The following is a 15,534-nucleotide window of genomic DNA, read 5'->3' on the forward strand; positions in this document are numbered from 1 at the left end:
TTCATTCTGTTGCAAATATGTGAGAAGTGACCATTATCTTCTCTAATCTATGGTTATTTATACAGTACCCTATATTCCTGAGCCTGTTTTATCATAAAGTATAGCTCTTAGCCTTGATAAATAATTTCCCACTATGATATGATCTTGCAAACAGGGGTCCCTAAGCTATTTATTACTATTATTATTTGCTTTATTTTTCATAAGTAACAAGCTGTCTGTATAACACTGTGAATGAACCAGGCAATTCAGAGAAATGGACTGAAAGCTGTATCCTGTTCACAGAGCTTCCAGGTAAACAGGGAGGTGAAGGTAAACAGCAAGCCAAACTCCAGTTTAGCCAGGGGGAACAGTGCTGAACAGAGAATGAGAGATTTTTTCTGAAAAGCAGAGGTTTTGGGGGAATCTGGAGGAGTGTTTGCAGAGATGATAATGCCAGGGTGGATGCAAAGAGATAAGACAAGTTGGAACATTTCTGGGATGGATGGATGGATGGATGGATGGATGGATGGATGGATGGATGGATGGATGGAGTGCAGCCTGGCTGGGAGGCTGGGGCAGAACAGAGGGTGGAGATGAGGCTGGGAATGGTGGTGTTTGAGTGAGGTGTTTTTCTCAGGAAAGAGGAGTTGGCTGTAGAGGAGATGTGGGAGGGAAGGCAGAACAGAATTGCTGCTTGTGGCATTTCCAAAAGCAACATTTCCAAGCTGCCTCACTGCTCTTTGGTGATCATCAGATGAATTTGGTCCTGATTTCCAGGTCCTTGTGGCTGAGTCTCCCACTGGCATTGTGAAGGGGCTGGAGCAGTGGCTGCTTCTTCCCTTGGGGTAACCCTGGGCAGCCCTAACATCTTCCCAGCCTTTCCTCACAGGGAAAAGGAGTGATGGAGTGCCTCCATCACTGCTGCTGGAATTGCCTCCTTGTCAGAAAAACTGCATGGAAAAGAGTTCAGTTGTTTCAGACTTCTTAAAGTTTTAATAGACCCTTTTTATAGTTAATATCTGTAGTGTGTTTGTCCATAATACAGGCTGAGTTATTCACAAAACCAGCCACTGTTCTGAAAAGCTCTGAAATATTTTATATAATGTTTTAAAATCACAGGACGGTACGTTAGGAATTACTCCAAGCCACCTTTTTGTCTATTATTATACATTTTTACTATACAAAACTGTCTTCTTTTCTATCTCTCTCTGCACATTTCCCTGTCAAATGGAAGGTGAAGTTAAATCTCTAAAATCTGTACTCTTTTTTTTTTTTTTTTGTTAAATTTTTTTTCCTTTACCTTTACCTGGAAAATGCACTGGTGAAACCAGTGAGAATTCTTCCAAATAAAGCTATTTATCAGCATTATACATCAGAAAACTGGACCTCTTTGCCTACTTAAAAGCAAAAAAAATATATGCTATTGCCAAGATAAATTTAAAAATTTGAAGTTTAGGTAGCTGCTTTATTTCCAGAAATTGCTAATGGCAGAGTATGTTTTGAGTCAGGGCAATAGTCACACCTATAAAAGTGATTGGTGGCTGTTTGATATCCACGATGTCTTTAAAGTTTGTCTCAGGCTTGCACAGTGAGTCCAGCACTCATCTGAGTCTCAGAGTGACAACAGAGAGGCTGTGAGCTTTGAGAGAACTGGATCTCAGCAGTGACCATCTAGAAGAGATGGAAATGAGGGAATTAATGTGATAAAGCAGCACGAGTGTGGCTGTAGGGATTGATATTGTCCAGATTTATACTCCCCCACCACACCCAACAACCCCACAGCCTAATAGGAGAAACTTGGAGAAGTCCTCAACTGAAAATTTCCTTTAATCAAATGACATCCTTTAGAGGATATTTGGATTAATTATATGTTCTAGGGCATGTCAAATCAGTGCCTACAATCACCAGAACTGTTTTGGAAATCTGGAAGGCTGATGCACTGAATGTGTTTTAAGTGTTCCTTAGGACTCTTGGGAATGTGATTTATTTCAGTTTTTTTCAAGACCTGTGAGTACAGTTGGAGGCAGTAAACTGTCTCTGGATTACAGCAAGTGTAGAATACACTTTACAAGTTGTGTTCTCCCTGTGGTGCCTCTGCCTTTGCAGTTCTTGGGGTTTCCCACTTTTGCAGAGATGTGAAGGGGTTGAGATGGACAATCAGAGCTCAGCTCTAAGGCTTTTGAGGGTTGGTAGATCTTGTAAATGGATAAGGTTGGTGACATTGACCTGAACTGGATGACTCAGAGGCTGAGTCCATTTGTGGGATACAATGTCCATTGTGAACATTGTGAGGAGTGAGGATGCAGCTGTGGATCAGCTGAGATGTGGTTACCTCATGCCTCAAAGGTCTTGGATGTGTTTGAGATGAAACTAAGATAACACATGAAGAAAGTCCTCCTAAGAAGTAAACTACAGAAAAACAACCAACCCTGTGGAGTGTAAAGAAGGTCAAACTCTGGGTCTGTTTATTGCCAGGGAAATGGCCACAAGAATGTTGGCTAATAGATGCTTGCTGTGCTTGTTTTCACAAGTACCCAACCTCCTGGATTGTCCTCTGCTCTTTTAGCTGTAGCCATGCCCTTTCAACCTGCCTGTGCTGGAGGGACACTGCCATGATTTGTGTTCCCTAAAAATGAAGAGATGCTGAGCAAGGGTCAAATGCTGGCAGAGCTTTTGAGTCCCTGAAAAGCAGATCCTCAGCAGGGTCTGTGTCAGCCTGGTATTTGTGTCATAGTTTCTTACATCTTCTTTGCTCCTTGGCACAAAGGTGGGGTTATTGCTCTCAGAATAGATGGCAAAGAAAACTTCCTTCACATAGAACCACCGAATTCTTGGCACAAAGATGGGGTTTCTGCTCTCAGAATAGAGGGCAACAAAAACTTCCTTCACACAGAAACACAGAATGATTTGGGCTGGAAGGGACCTTTAAGATCAGCTACTCCAACCTTCCTGCCATGGACCGGGATAGGGACACATTCCATGAGACCAGTCTGCTCAAAGTCTCATCCAACCTGACTATAATTCACCAGAGAGGCCTTTCACATCCCCTTGCCTGATAAAGAGCCATTCCTTGGAGCAATGCCTTGGCTTCTTAAGGAAAGCAGTAAGCCCTCAATAGCCTCTCCCACTGACAGGGAGATCCTCATGGTCTTCTGTCAGATTATTTACACCAGTCCATATCAGTAGATATTTTATGATTTTTTTTTTAACTGCACCTTGAAATGCAGAGTTCTCCCCTTCCCACCACAGCTGGACCAACCAGCAGTGCAGGATGTGGCTGAAGGAATGTGCACATCATGCAAAACTGAGTCCTCCTGGTTTGTGTGCAATGAATTGACATTGCGAAGAAACAAAAGTCATTCAAACAAAAATTGCCCATTTGCTTTTTGTGTTTGGAGAAATACACCGTGTGTAGTCCCAACAGAGGCATCTTGCATCACGAGCTGAATTTTGCCTTTGCACCTCAAGAGCTGGAAAGTCACGCGGGCGCGGGGAGTAACGTTAAAAAAGGCAGAACCTGCCAGAAGGAATTCACAGTAAAGGGTGAGAGCTTTCTTCCTCGTGACTAAAACACCTGTCACAGCTGCCAAGACTCTGCTAATTACACAATAACTTTATTATATCCCACTTGGAAGAACAAACAATACTTGAAGCTCCAAAAATGAGCAGCCTTTAGACTAGATTAATGCAGGCAGAATGGCTGCATGGAGCCGGTGTTCGCCTCGTCCTCCCAGTAGCTCTGGAGAGTAAAATGGCTTGAAGAGTCCCTTCTTTGTTGCCAGTGCTACATAATAAAGTAATTGTGCAATTAGAAGCACATTACTGCTGGGAGATGAGCATTTTTTATGCAGTGTAGGTAAAAGGCTGGCTGCTCTGAATAAGTTGAAAGCCTAACTGCAACATCTCTGCTCCTTTTTACTTGAGCTTCTGGTAGTCTCTGGTGACATCCAGAGAGGAGAAAAGGAGTGTCACTTGTAGAGTGTGGATTTTCTTGCCATGTTAAAATATTTAAAAGATCTCATGCAAGATTTCACAGTGGTTCCTATCTCGTCCAACACCAATGCAGCAAGAATGGTATTAGAGGGTCTAATACCAAAATAAAACATAAGGGATAGAAGCCTTCCGTTGCTCCTATCTTGCATGCCTGACTACTTTGCTTCATTTTCTTGCCTGCCTGATGGTGCTGTGAATTTTGGGGGTCGAGAGGGTAAGGGGAAGATGCTGCCATTTGTGCTGATGGTGGTGGGAATGGGCCTGAGCTGGGCAGGATCTGTTCCAGTACATTGTGGGTCCCTGTAGGCATCAGCCTGACTGAAAGGACTCGGTGAGTTTGCTCAGGTGAAGCTGCAGGAGGGCAAAAAGATGGGCAACACACTGGGCAACAGACATATCACAAATATGGATTTCAGGTGAACTAACACTTTGGAGGTGATGTTTCTTCAGTATAAGCCTGGTTATGATTTTTGCCAAGCCTGTGATGCCAGAGTATACAGGCACCACAGCAACTGCTCTCTCATGACAACCCTAGGAGAGGACTTTTTGCATGACTCACCTCTGATGTGGTGTCACCTGTAGTTGTCTAACCCTTTGGGATTTTTAGCCTGGTACCTCAAAGCCAGGAAGGAAAACTTGAGATGTTTTCCCTATGCTGTGAACTTCCCAGAGAAACTAAGCCTGGGGATGGGACAACTGGCAGGAACGCTGTTGCAGACATTTTTTATGGAAAATCCTTTCCTTAGGATTTTTCCTCCTGAGAAGCTGAGAGGCCTCAGGAACAAAATGTAAACAAAGATTATCTGCTGCTGTGGAATGCAACATGGATCCTTGATTGGTCCATGTTGGTTGTTTCTAATTAATGGCAAATCACAGTCAGCTGGCTCGGACAGAGAGTCTGAGCCACAAACCTTTGTTATCATTCCTTCTTATTCTTTTCTTAGCTAGCCTTCTGATTAAATTCTTTTTTCTATTCTTTTAGTATAGTTTTAATGTAATGTATGTCATAAAATAATAAATCAAGCCTTCTGCAACATGGAGTCAGATCCTCCTCTCTTCCCTCATCCTCGGACCCCTGTGAATACAGTCACAGAATGCTAGGACGGGCTGGTGGTGATCCATCAATGAGCGTGTGACCAACAGGCCTCCCTGTCCTCTGCTGTCCCTGACGGGTGTGTGTGCTGCTTGCAGGTCCCGTGGCAGTGATCAGCGGCGAGGAGGACTCAGCCAGCCCTCTCCACCACATCAACCATGGCATCACGACGCCCTCATCGCTGGACGCCGGCCCGGACACGGTGGTGATCGGCATGACGCGCATCCCCGTCATCGAGAACCCCCAGTACTTCCGACAAGGTCACAACTGCCACAAGCCAGACACGTGTGAGTGCCCCCAGCAGGGCTCAGGGGAGGGCTGGGGGGCTGGGGGAAGGAGGGTGGGGAGGGAGAGGTTAAGAGGATGAGGAAGAAGAGAAGGAGGTTTTTGAGGAGAGTGGGTCTTGGTATGGTCCAGAAACCAAAGTGAATCTCAGGTCTCAGAAATCACAACATACATGTAGATGCTTCCAGAAAAGACTTTCCACTCTCACCTTCACCTCCCTTCACCCTCCCTCTGCCACCCACCCGTCACCTTCCCCACCCCTGCCTGAAAGTGCCATTCCAAGCCGGGCTCTTCCTCATCAGCTCCGAGCATGAGGTCCCAGGTGTGAGCAAGAGCCCCCTGAGAGCATGGGGATGGATGTGACCCCTGCTTGGCTGGGGAAAGGACCTGCCTCCCCTTCCTCCTCCAGCAGTTTCCCAGTCATGGGGCTGCCTCTTTGGCTCCCCAAAGGGCCAGGGGGAAGCTCAGGATACATGGGCATAGGTGTGGCAGATGCCTGGAGCTATCTTTGTCTCCAGGAATTTTAGATGCTGGGTGTCTTGATTTTATGGGCTTCTGTAAAGCTTCTGCATCTTTCCTGTATAAATTTGGTTCATGAACTGGGCTCATTAGACTAGCAGGAGGTGATCAAGTGTCCCTCTCCACGTTGTGTTTCTAAATTCTGAGCATAAAAGAAAAGTGCTGTGTAAAAGGATGCTTTTCTGGGAGTCCTGCGCCACTTCCCACGCGAGTGGTGGGATGCAGCCTTCCCCAACATGCGGCTCACAGGCGGTAGCTGAGCTCTCCCAGGCCTCTTACCAGCTCTGACATGCAAGCTGAGCAGTGCAGGAGGTTTGGGTAACATTCCTCTCTTGTACTTTGCATCCTTTTGGTGTGTCTTGGTTCCAGGTAGAACTGGAAAAATAAAGATCCTGCAAAACAAAAGGTGAAAAGCCCTCAGCTTGGGCTACCTCTGTGGCCCAGCCAGAGGCAGGGAGTGCTGTGCTGATGTCACCTCTGCTCTTCCTTTGCTCACAGGGGCAGGAGACAGACCTCAGCCCCTGCAAACAGGGAGAAGGCCCATCTCCCAGCCTGCATGAAGCCATGTGGCACTGAGTGCTCAGCAGGAGCACGCTGCTCCTGCCTCCATCTGGGGAAGGGGAGCTGCAGCTGCTGCTCCCACTGAGGTACCCCTTGGGCAGCCCCCACTGTGTACCCTCATGGGTTCTGCTGGCTTGTGCCCAAGCCCTTAGCACTGTCCTTCACTTGCCAGAGCGATGGGATGTACCCAAAGAACGTGCCTGGCTTTCCCTTGATTTTCATTTCAATGTGCTAAATTTGGTCTGTTTGTAGAGAGGGGAGGAGGAGGGCGGTGATTAGGCAGGAGTGGAGAAGCTGAATGTAGCGTGGTTTTTCTGTGCTGTTAATTATATATTTTACATTTCTTATAGCACCTCATCTCAAAATGATTTACAAACTCTGATGGCTTGGGAGGGAGGGCTCCCCCGCTTTACTTTTTCTTCCTTTCCCTGCTGTGCTGTCTCAAATCTCTTTAATCTGCACGCCGACCATTGCAAGACGTGGGTGCTCTTGAGGCTGCAGCAGAACTTAAACCTCAAAGGATTAAGTTTTGCTCTGAGCCTTTGCCCTGTGGGACTTGTCAGAGCTGGGTGGGCTGCAGGGGAAGTCACTGGCAGCAGGATTTGACCTCAGAGCTTCATGGGGCTGTTTGAGAAGGATCTGAAGGGTTCACAGAGATGCTTGGGGTGGCATCTGGAGGCGCTTCTCCTGTGAAGGGTGCCACAGGAGGGAATGCTCCAGGTTTTCCAGGACTGCAAGGCAGAGGGGCTGAAACCAAACCCCACAACACTGGTACTCCTTTGGGGGATAATAAGAGGCAAACTACAGTTGGGTGCTTTCATGTTGAAAACCCTAATTTTTTTATATTTGTCATTCGTGGGGCAAAACCCAATCCTTGACTCCTCAGGCAGAGTTGAATTTGGTGTGTGTTTTATATTTTAGTCCCCAGGCTTTAACTTGGTCAAAAACTTCTGACTTCACTGGTGGCTTTGCTTGAGGCTGGAAAATTTCATAATTCACCTATTAAATTAACCATGCTTTGGGGAGCTTTTGATCTGATGTGCTCTACTCAACATAAGCCCGGGCTGCAGAATATTTGTTGCTTCCGTTCTCCCCGTGGTTGTCATGCTGGAGGGTTTTCCATCTCCCTGTGCAGATCTTGGACACAAACATTTCTCCCTTTGCTGTCACTTCTAAAGAGAGCTCCTCTGGGCTGGGGAGTGCTTCTATGCCCAGCTGAGTCTGTACAGATGCAAACTCCTCACTCCACCACCTTCCCCAGAGCTGCTGCCCAGCTGTGAGCAAAGGTGCTCCGTGACACCCAGCATCTCTCCTTTGCACCGAGCTGTTGCTAGAGCAACATCTTCAGCAAGCATTTTCACTCTCCAACATGAAGCTTTTCTCCTTCCTTCCTCCTGCAAGCATCCCAGTGCTCTTGGATGCTGCCTGGGTGGAGGACATGCTGATACCCACTGCTGTGCTGCAGTGAGGGGAGCAAACTCTGTGTGCTTAATGCAGTATTAATAGTACATTGATGTGATATAGATTTCTGTCACCCTCCATACTAGCAAGCATCACTTATCACGCAGGGATGAGGGATGTTTATTCCCAGCCACTTAGCTCTGCATAATGGAATTGCAGCTGAAATATGGAGAGCAGCTCCCTGCCCGTGGAGCTGGAGGCCTCTCGCTCCCTCTGTGCAGTGCTGGCCCATGGGATCTTCTTCTCAATGTGTCCCCAAGGAGACAGAGGCCTGTTCTTCACTGGGAATGTGCTGTCCTCCTGTTTATGGGATGAAGGACACTGGAACCAGCCCTCACTTCTGCCTTTCTGGGATTTTTGCAGTTGTCTCAACCTCTTTCTGTCACTGCCTGACTTAGTGCAGAGGGGGAACAAGCTTGACTCAGAATTCTCTTTCCCTTCCTGGATGAGGGCTTCTCAAAGAGGCACAGAAGACACCAGCATCACTGTGTTTTCTCATGTTGAAGCATTTAGTTGATGAGAAGATGCTCCCCCATCTCTGTGCTGTAACTCTGGGCCGTGCTGGGTTTGCATCCTGTCCTTGCTTCAGCTGTCCTTGGCCCTACCTGGAGGGTTAAGAAAAGAGTTTGGGAACATGGACAGTCAAACCACAAGTGGATTTTAGAAGAATAGGCTAAAAAGGCCTTTTTCTCCTGATCTTGTGCACATGGAGGGGAAACCAAGTTCATACCTGCTTGGCAAAGAGCAACAGGTTGTGATGAGTTTGCACCTCCATATCTGGAAATAAACACATCAGAGGAGAAGAATGGGATTTGTGGCAAGCACAGTGGGCAGAGAAAGTAATGAGGATGAGAGTTTAGGACTACATAACATCAGACAATGGTCAGATATCTTAGTAATGCAAAACATGATCCAGTCTACCCCTATTTGTGGCCAGAATTTGGCTGCTTGTCCTTCTGGGCAGGCCCGTCAGTAACAGCAGCTTCTTATGTTACCTCCCTCTCTAGAAGTTCAGGATTTGAATTCCCAAAATTCAAGTTTTTCAATTATGAGTAGCTGGAGATTTCTGTGGTGAAATATTGGTAATGTTTCAGAAGAAACATTTTGGAAGGTCATTTTACTTTAATAATAGTAATTAGGTAGTAATTAATTCTAAGCACAATGCATCAGATGCAGATTAGTTCTTGGATCTGATCTCTTGAGCTTTTCTCAAATGCCACAGCGCAGTTTTGGAGTTGTTCAGTTCCCTTGTATTTCTCATCTAACAAAACAGGCCTTCTGGAGAATTATACAAATTGGAGACAAAAATCCAAACCCTGATGGAGAAAATTGATCTGGGGGGCAGATCCCCCACCTGCATCCCAGCAGTGGATGCTCAGTTGCAACAAGTAATGTGAAGCTGAACTTTTGGGGCAAATTCTTTGATTTTGGCGGAGGATTTTGCCAGCCAGGACTGGAGCTGGCTGTGTTTTCCAGGACTGGCTCAGTCTGGGGACTGGGATGCATTCTCCACACGGGTGGAGCAGCCGTCCTTTCCTAGAGTCCTAATGAGGGTTTTTTTCAACCTCATTTATTACAGGCTGCCCTGACATAATTACATATTCAAAGTTAGTAATTACACGTATTCATGCTAATTAAGTAATTAGATATAATTACACTAACTGTAAATACGTGGTAATCGGCTAAAAAGAAGTACTTCAGAAAAAAACAAGGCAAATCACACAATAAAAGCGCCATCAGCACTCTTTCACTCAGTACCCTGTCTTTATCTTTTATTTCAGTGCAGCTTAGAAGGAACATCGTGGTCATTTCAAAAATCATATTTCTTAAACAAATAGATTTTCTTAACTTTGCTTTCAATAGATCTCAAAAACTAAAATGAAAAGGATATTTACCCTTAGAACTGTTAATTTTTTTTTGTTTGCCTAGCATGTTTTGTTCATCCTGGGCATGGGAAGACAAAAAGTATGCAGCATTTCTATTTTTGGTCAGTTCATGGTCCCATTTTGGCCAAAAACAGCAGCAACATAAAACTGAAATCATAAGTGCTTGTAGTTTTATTTGCCTAAAAAAGAAAACTGAAACAGTTGGAAAAGAAACTTTTCCTTTTATTTTTTTTTCTCAGGGATAAGATAATTTGTCAAATATTCTTTTCATGTAATATAAATGTGGAGCACAGGGTGAAGTGACAGCAGCACTCTGCTTCCCCTTGCCCTGCCTGGGGCCAGGCTCCACAGGTTTCAGTCCCTCACACAGCGCTCTGCTGTTTCTCCAAACTATTCTTTTCCTCTTGTCTCCTCTAAAATGAAGTCCCAGGCTTTTCTCCAGAAGGACCCAGCTCCCATTACTCTTCTGAAGTAGGCACTTGTGGGTGAAGACTCTTCTGAGCTGGAGCTCTCATGGTCTCATAGTCTTGTCCTCCTCACTCAGCTCATGTGAGGTGTTTTAAGGGTTTTAACGAGGACCTGTGAGTAGCTGTTTACTCATTTATGTGTGTTTTGCTGCTCTGTGCTGTGTCTCCTCACTGTTTGTAGCAAAACCTGAGCTTGTGGTGGGGGGCTGTGGAGGAGCCCTGACCTCAGAGCTCAGCTGCCAACAGGTGAAGGCATTGGGGGTCTGCAATAACCTTCTGCCTCCAAATTTCCCTCCCTTCTGGTTTGCTGTTGGCTCTCATGGAAACTGCTCTGAGCTCCAAGGTTTGATGTGAACATCCTGCAAAAGATTTGGGTGTTGAAGAAGCCTTGTGGGCTCTGGCTGGCTGTTCCCCGAGCAGGTGTTGTAGGTATCTGAAGGAATGTGTGAGCAACCAAAAATACTGCTTCTGTCCCCCACCAGAGAAGAACTGAACTTTCCTTGTGCCCAGAATCACCTTCATGCCCAGGCTGCAACATCTGACCAACAGGAGACACACCATGGACAGTGGGATTTGGGCCAACCTTCCCAGCTCTCAGCTTTCCTGCCTGGAACTATTTTATGCTCTGCATAATTTCTTCCATCCCTGAAAGAGCAAGTGGAAGAAATACCCACATTTTCCAGAAGTCCAACCTCCTTTTGCAGAAGTGTAGTGCCCATCCCATCTATTTGACCTGCACTTTGAGTTGCAGTCTCACCCTTCAGACCTTCCTGCTGTGATGATGCTGCAGAATTGAGTTTTTTTCAGGATATCTTGGAAAGGCTGGCAAGTTCCACTGCCTATACCTTACCCCTCAGCCAGCTCTGGAGATGTTGTCTGTGTGGTTGTACCATGAGGAAGAAGAGCAGCGTGGCTCTGCCTGGTCCCTGCCTGCTTTAGGAGGAGCTGAAGTGCAGCCCTGCTTGCTCCAGATGGAATGAGCACCTGACTTGGTTTGAGCACAAGATGATCACTTCCTGTGCTGTTTGGATTTTAGATCCAGTCTCTGTTGCTTTAATGTGTGTTTACTGGAGATATTTGTACCAACATCCAGGATGAAAGGGGCACCAGCAGGCTCCAGCCCTGGAATGGGGAAGTGACACTGGCTGCACAGCTGAGTGATGATACATTGGTTCCTGGTGGTGGAGATCCATGAGGAAGAGAAACCCTAAAATGAAGAAGAATGTGGCTTTGGGCTGCTGATGGAGACCAGCCTGTGGAGAGACTGCTGGATAGAGACATCAAGGGGATCACAGGGAAGTATTGTCTGGTACAAAACTCTGCTTTCTCCTCTGCCTAAAAGCATCCCCACTGGACTGTTTAATTCCTGGGGCCAGGAAGCAGGGCTAGCTCACCTGGGGCAATTTCAGGAAGGGAGCTCGTGATGTGTGAACTGTCAAGAACTTAACAAGCCTGATAAGAGGAGGTCCTGACCTGTTTTCCTACTGGATTTGGAGTGGCTCTAGTGCAGCAGGCTGCTCTTTTTGCCTGGCAGCCTCATCCCTGCATCAGTTGGGTTGGACCAGAGTGCCCAAGAATGCAGCATCTCATGGAGGATGTGTACGTACACCCTGACATTCCACCTTCTATCCAGCACATCTCATACAGGGAGATGAGCTCCCACTCCTCTTACAGCATTCCCTGACCTCCACACACACCCCACAGTGTCCCTGTCCCCTCACCCATGGTCTGGCATGAGCCCAGACTCATCATGGCAGGGTGAGAGGAGTGGGACACAATAGGGATAAAAACAAGTTTACACTCCCTCTGTTACCAGCTGTGTGTCTGGGTCTTGGTACTTCTCCCTATCCATTTGTGCTTGTGATGTGCTTAAACCTGAAGGAGGTGTCTGTGCCAGACAGAGCAGGGCTCTGTTCACCAGCCAGCACTCCTCAGGGGTGTGGTTTCATCCCTGCAAGACAAGAGGTAGCAACACAGTTCTCCACCTTGGGCTACTGCAGACTCAGGCAGCCCAGGTGTCAAGAGTGTGCTCCTAATGGCTCATGGGTTGTGAGAATTTTGCTGTGGGTCACTGTAAAAATAGCCAATGTGTGTATGTGTGCATGGGCTGAGTGGTGGTATTGATTGATTTTGGCCCTCATTTAAACATTTGTCTTGTTTTTGAATGAGTTCCTTGTGGCTTATAATGATTGGCAGCTGGGGTACTTCTGCTTTCCTGGGATAAAGAGGATGTTCCTGGCTAGGGGGTACCCTTGAAGGAACCAGGACTTCCCAGAGTTTGCAAGGACATTGTGTTGAGATTTTTTAGTCTCCCCAGGCTCTTTGTCAGGATTAAAATCTCTCAGAAGTGTACGGGGCCTCACTGTGATCAGGCAGGAAGTGTCTCTCTGGTTTGGAGATTGGAGGCTCTCATTGTTTCATCATTGTCTGGTTGAATTGTGATTCCTAATTTAAAATAGCTGCTATTGTTCAGGAGTTGGAGCAGTTTTACATGACCACACACACAGCAGGAACATTATTAGTGGTGCTGCCCTGTGGGACAAGATGTACAAACCAGAATGTAGCAGAGAACCTGCACATCAGTAGAGGTTAAAAAACCTCAAACTTGTGCTTAGTGCTTCTTTTGGGCTAAACAGCCCAAAACATCCCATTCTGTCCTGAAAGCTGGGGAAAGACTCATGTAAAAAAATATTCTGCCTAAGGAGTTGTGTGGAAGGAGGTTTTGTTTCCCAGCCTTGTGTGGTGGCTGGCTCGGAGGAGATGGGGTGGGCAGACATGGATACTCCCAGCAGTACAGGGCAGGTGGAGCAGAGCACGATTGCTGCACATAACAAAAATGCAGAAATTGTCATTTTTGATTGCTGGACACTTCCAGTCCACCTCAGCATCCTGCAGTCTGTCTTGCTCTTGTTGGTGACTCAGTGGGGTGAAGGAAGCTGCTCATGGAAGCTCCACTTCTGCTCGTGTGCTCCCAAAGCCCTGACCTGAAGCAGCTGTTTCTTGCCATGGCTCAGAGTAAAGCACTGGCCTTGTTGAACAAGATGTGATTTGCTGAAGTGAACTTACCCAGTAAACCCATTTCCATGTGCAGCTGATGTAATGTTTGTATGCAAGCATCTCTCGAGGTGAAAAGTACATTGGAGTCACGGCATTGCTCTCAATGCCTGGGCTTGTCTCCCATTGAGGCAGGGTTTATTGCATAATCAATTTTTAGATTCCTGCACACTCATTCCTAAACACACTGCAAGTTACCTAGTGCTGAGCCTGGCTTGAATCTATTCAAGCCCTCTCTCCCTGCCCCTCCCTGAATACAATTATTTAAGAGATGGGAACAATCTGGGACTCACTGAAAGCATGAACATCATTTCTGTGTGTACCACATCAAGGACCAGGCTGTCCTGCTGTCTGCAGCCAAGCCTGGTCAACATGGGATGCAGCACTCAAATTAAGTGATCATTTATAGTTTCATGTAGACTGAGCTTTTTCTGATGCTCGTTCCAAGTTCCTTTGCTGATGCTGCAGCAGCACCTGAAGTTTTTTGTCACCGCTGTGGGTCTGTAAAAATGTCACACCTTTCTTCCAGGCCTACTAACCTATTTTTCCTCAATGAATGAGGGCACTGAGTCTGAAGTCTACTATACTACTTATTTTTATATATAAATCTCATATATATGTTTGATCTATTTTAAATGCACTGGTTTATAATGTATGGACACCTCTTCTTATCTTACTTGTACTTTTAACAGGTTTTACATCATACTTCCCTGTCCAACCACCATACTCCTTTTTTCCCTTTGTGAGATAAAAGGGAATTTTTTTTTCTCCTACTATACAAACATCTCTTAAATTCAGGACAAGTAGTTTCTCTCGCTCCCATAAGTGTGACAGGAGACAGCCAAGGCTCCTAAGTATATATGGAAAATTGCAATTAGGAGAAAACACTGGAACAAAATTTCTTTAGTCCTTGTCTCCCTTCTCCCAGCCCTTCTCACCCCTCCACCTCCCTCTTGCAGGATTAAGCCAAGCTAATCCTCAGATGAGCAAGATCTTGGGAAAGCAAAGAGCCAAGGGAGGAGAAAGAAAAATCCTTCACACTCAACACTAATAAGGAAATTATAGGCATCCTACATTATGAATTGGATGAATTTTTAATGGTTAGAAATGCAGCTGATTTATAATGCATCCATCCAGGGCTGCAGGGCCTGTCGCCAGCTAATAAATAAATGACAGGCTCTTTGTATTAAAAGTATCAGTCATTTTGTGTCTCTGTGCTGTAATTGATGAGGAGCATTGAGCAAGGGAGGTGGTGGCCAGCAGGTGTGTGCAAGAGCAAGGACCTTGTGTTTCAAGCTATACCTGGGGGCTTGGAAAATCAGAAAATTACAGCCCAGTCTTCCAAGTCTTCTCTCAGATGGGCCACAGCTCCAGCTCCATCCCATTGCTCACATTCCAGAACCAGGGAAATAAAGGACTTAGCTGGGGCTTCATGGTTTTGAAAGGTCATTTTAAGCCCAGTTTTAGGGCCCTGTTGAACATGTCTTACGTTCTAGAACAAGTTAGTTACCCTGGACAGCAGGAACGGCTCCATCTGAGGTGGCTGCCCAAAGATTCCTTCCTCCATGTGGAATGAGGTGGGAGGCTTTGGGTCTGCCTCGTGTCAGACTCCTGGTGAGGGTGGGGGAGATTGTGCCCTCTGTTCTTTTGACAATCCTGGCTATTGGCACAGTCAGGGTGAGACGAGCTCAGAGTCAGGGATCAGCATGAGTTCATACAAACCCAACACAAATGTTCACACTGAGGCTGCGTTAAAAATAAATTCTGGGCAAATCCCAGAGCTGGGGTGGGGTGGGACTGTTCTGCTCTTTGTGCCAGATCCCAGCAGAGCCCAAATGTCAGGGGAACATTACTGAGAGCCCAGCAGGCAGCTGAATATCTGAGGCATGGGGTAGATTTTATCCTCTTAATGAGGAGAACTAACCTGGCATGTTGTATTTCCACTGTTTCCTGGAAAGAGGCGTTTCTCCTTCTAGCCCATCAAGGGGCTGCTGAGCATCTTCATCTCCATTTTATGGATGAGGAGAGGCAGCTGGAAAGACATCAATTTGCTCAAGGTCACACCAGGTTGCTGACAGCTAGCAGACTGGCCCATGTTCAGCCCACTGGACCATGTTGCATGTTTATGAGTCCCCACCTGAAGTCCTCTCACAGCCAGTGTTTTGGAGTCAGGGGTTTGGATGGATAAACACATCCTTGGAGCTGTCAGTTGCATATTATGATCCCAGAAAATGGC

At 46.3% G+C, this 15,534-nt stretch overlaps 1 protein-coding gene across 4 annotated transcripts in view; it reads left to right on the plus strand.

The window, feature by feature from the left end:
• The window catches only part of NTRK3 (neurotrophic receptor tyrosine kinase 3), a 222,011-nt gene that overhangs the window by 108,679 nt on the left and 97,798 nt on the right, over nucleotides 1-15,534 (plus strand). For all 4 annotated transcript variants that reach the window (XM_064721858.1, XM_064721860.1, XM_064721859.1 and 1 more), the window contains one exon: nucleotides 5,164-5,352. In XM_064721858.1, coding sequence (XP_064577928.1) covers nucleotides 5,164-5,352 — 189 coding nt within the window. The remainder of the gene's footprint in view (nucleotides 1-5,163; nucleotides 5,353-15,534) is intronic.

The sequence above is a fragment of the Zonotrichia leucophrys genome, chromosome 10, assembly GCF_028769735.1.
Source record: "Zonotrichia leucophrys gambelii isolate GWCS_2022_RI chromosome 10, RI_Zleu_2.0, whole genome shotgun sequence".
Classification (NCBI taxonomy): Eukaryota; Metazoa; Chordata; class Aves; order Passeriformes; family Passerellidae; genus Zonotrichia; species Zonotrichia leucophrys.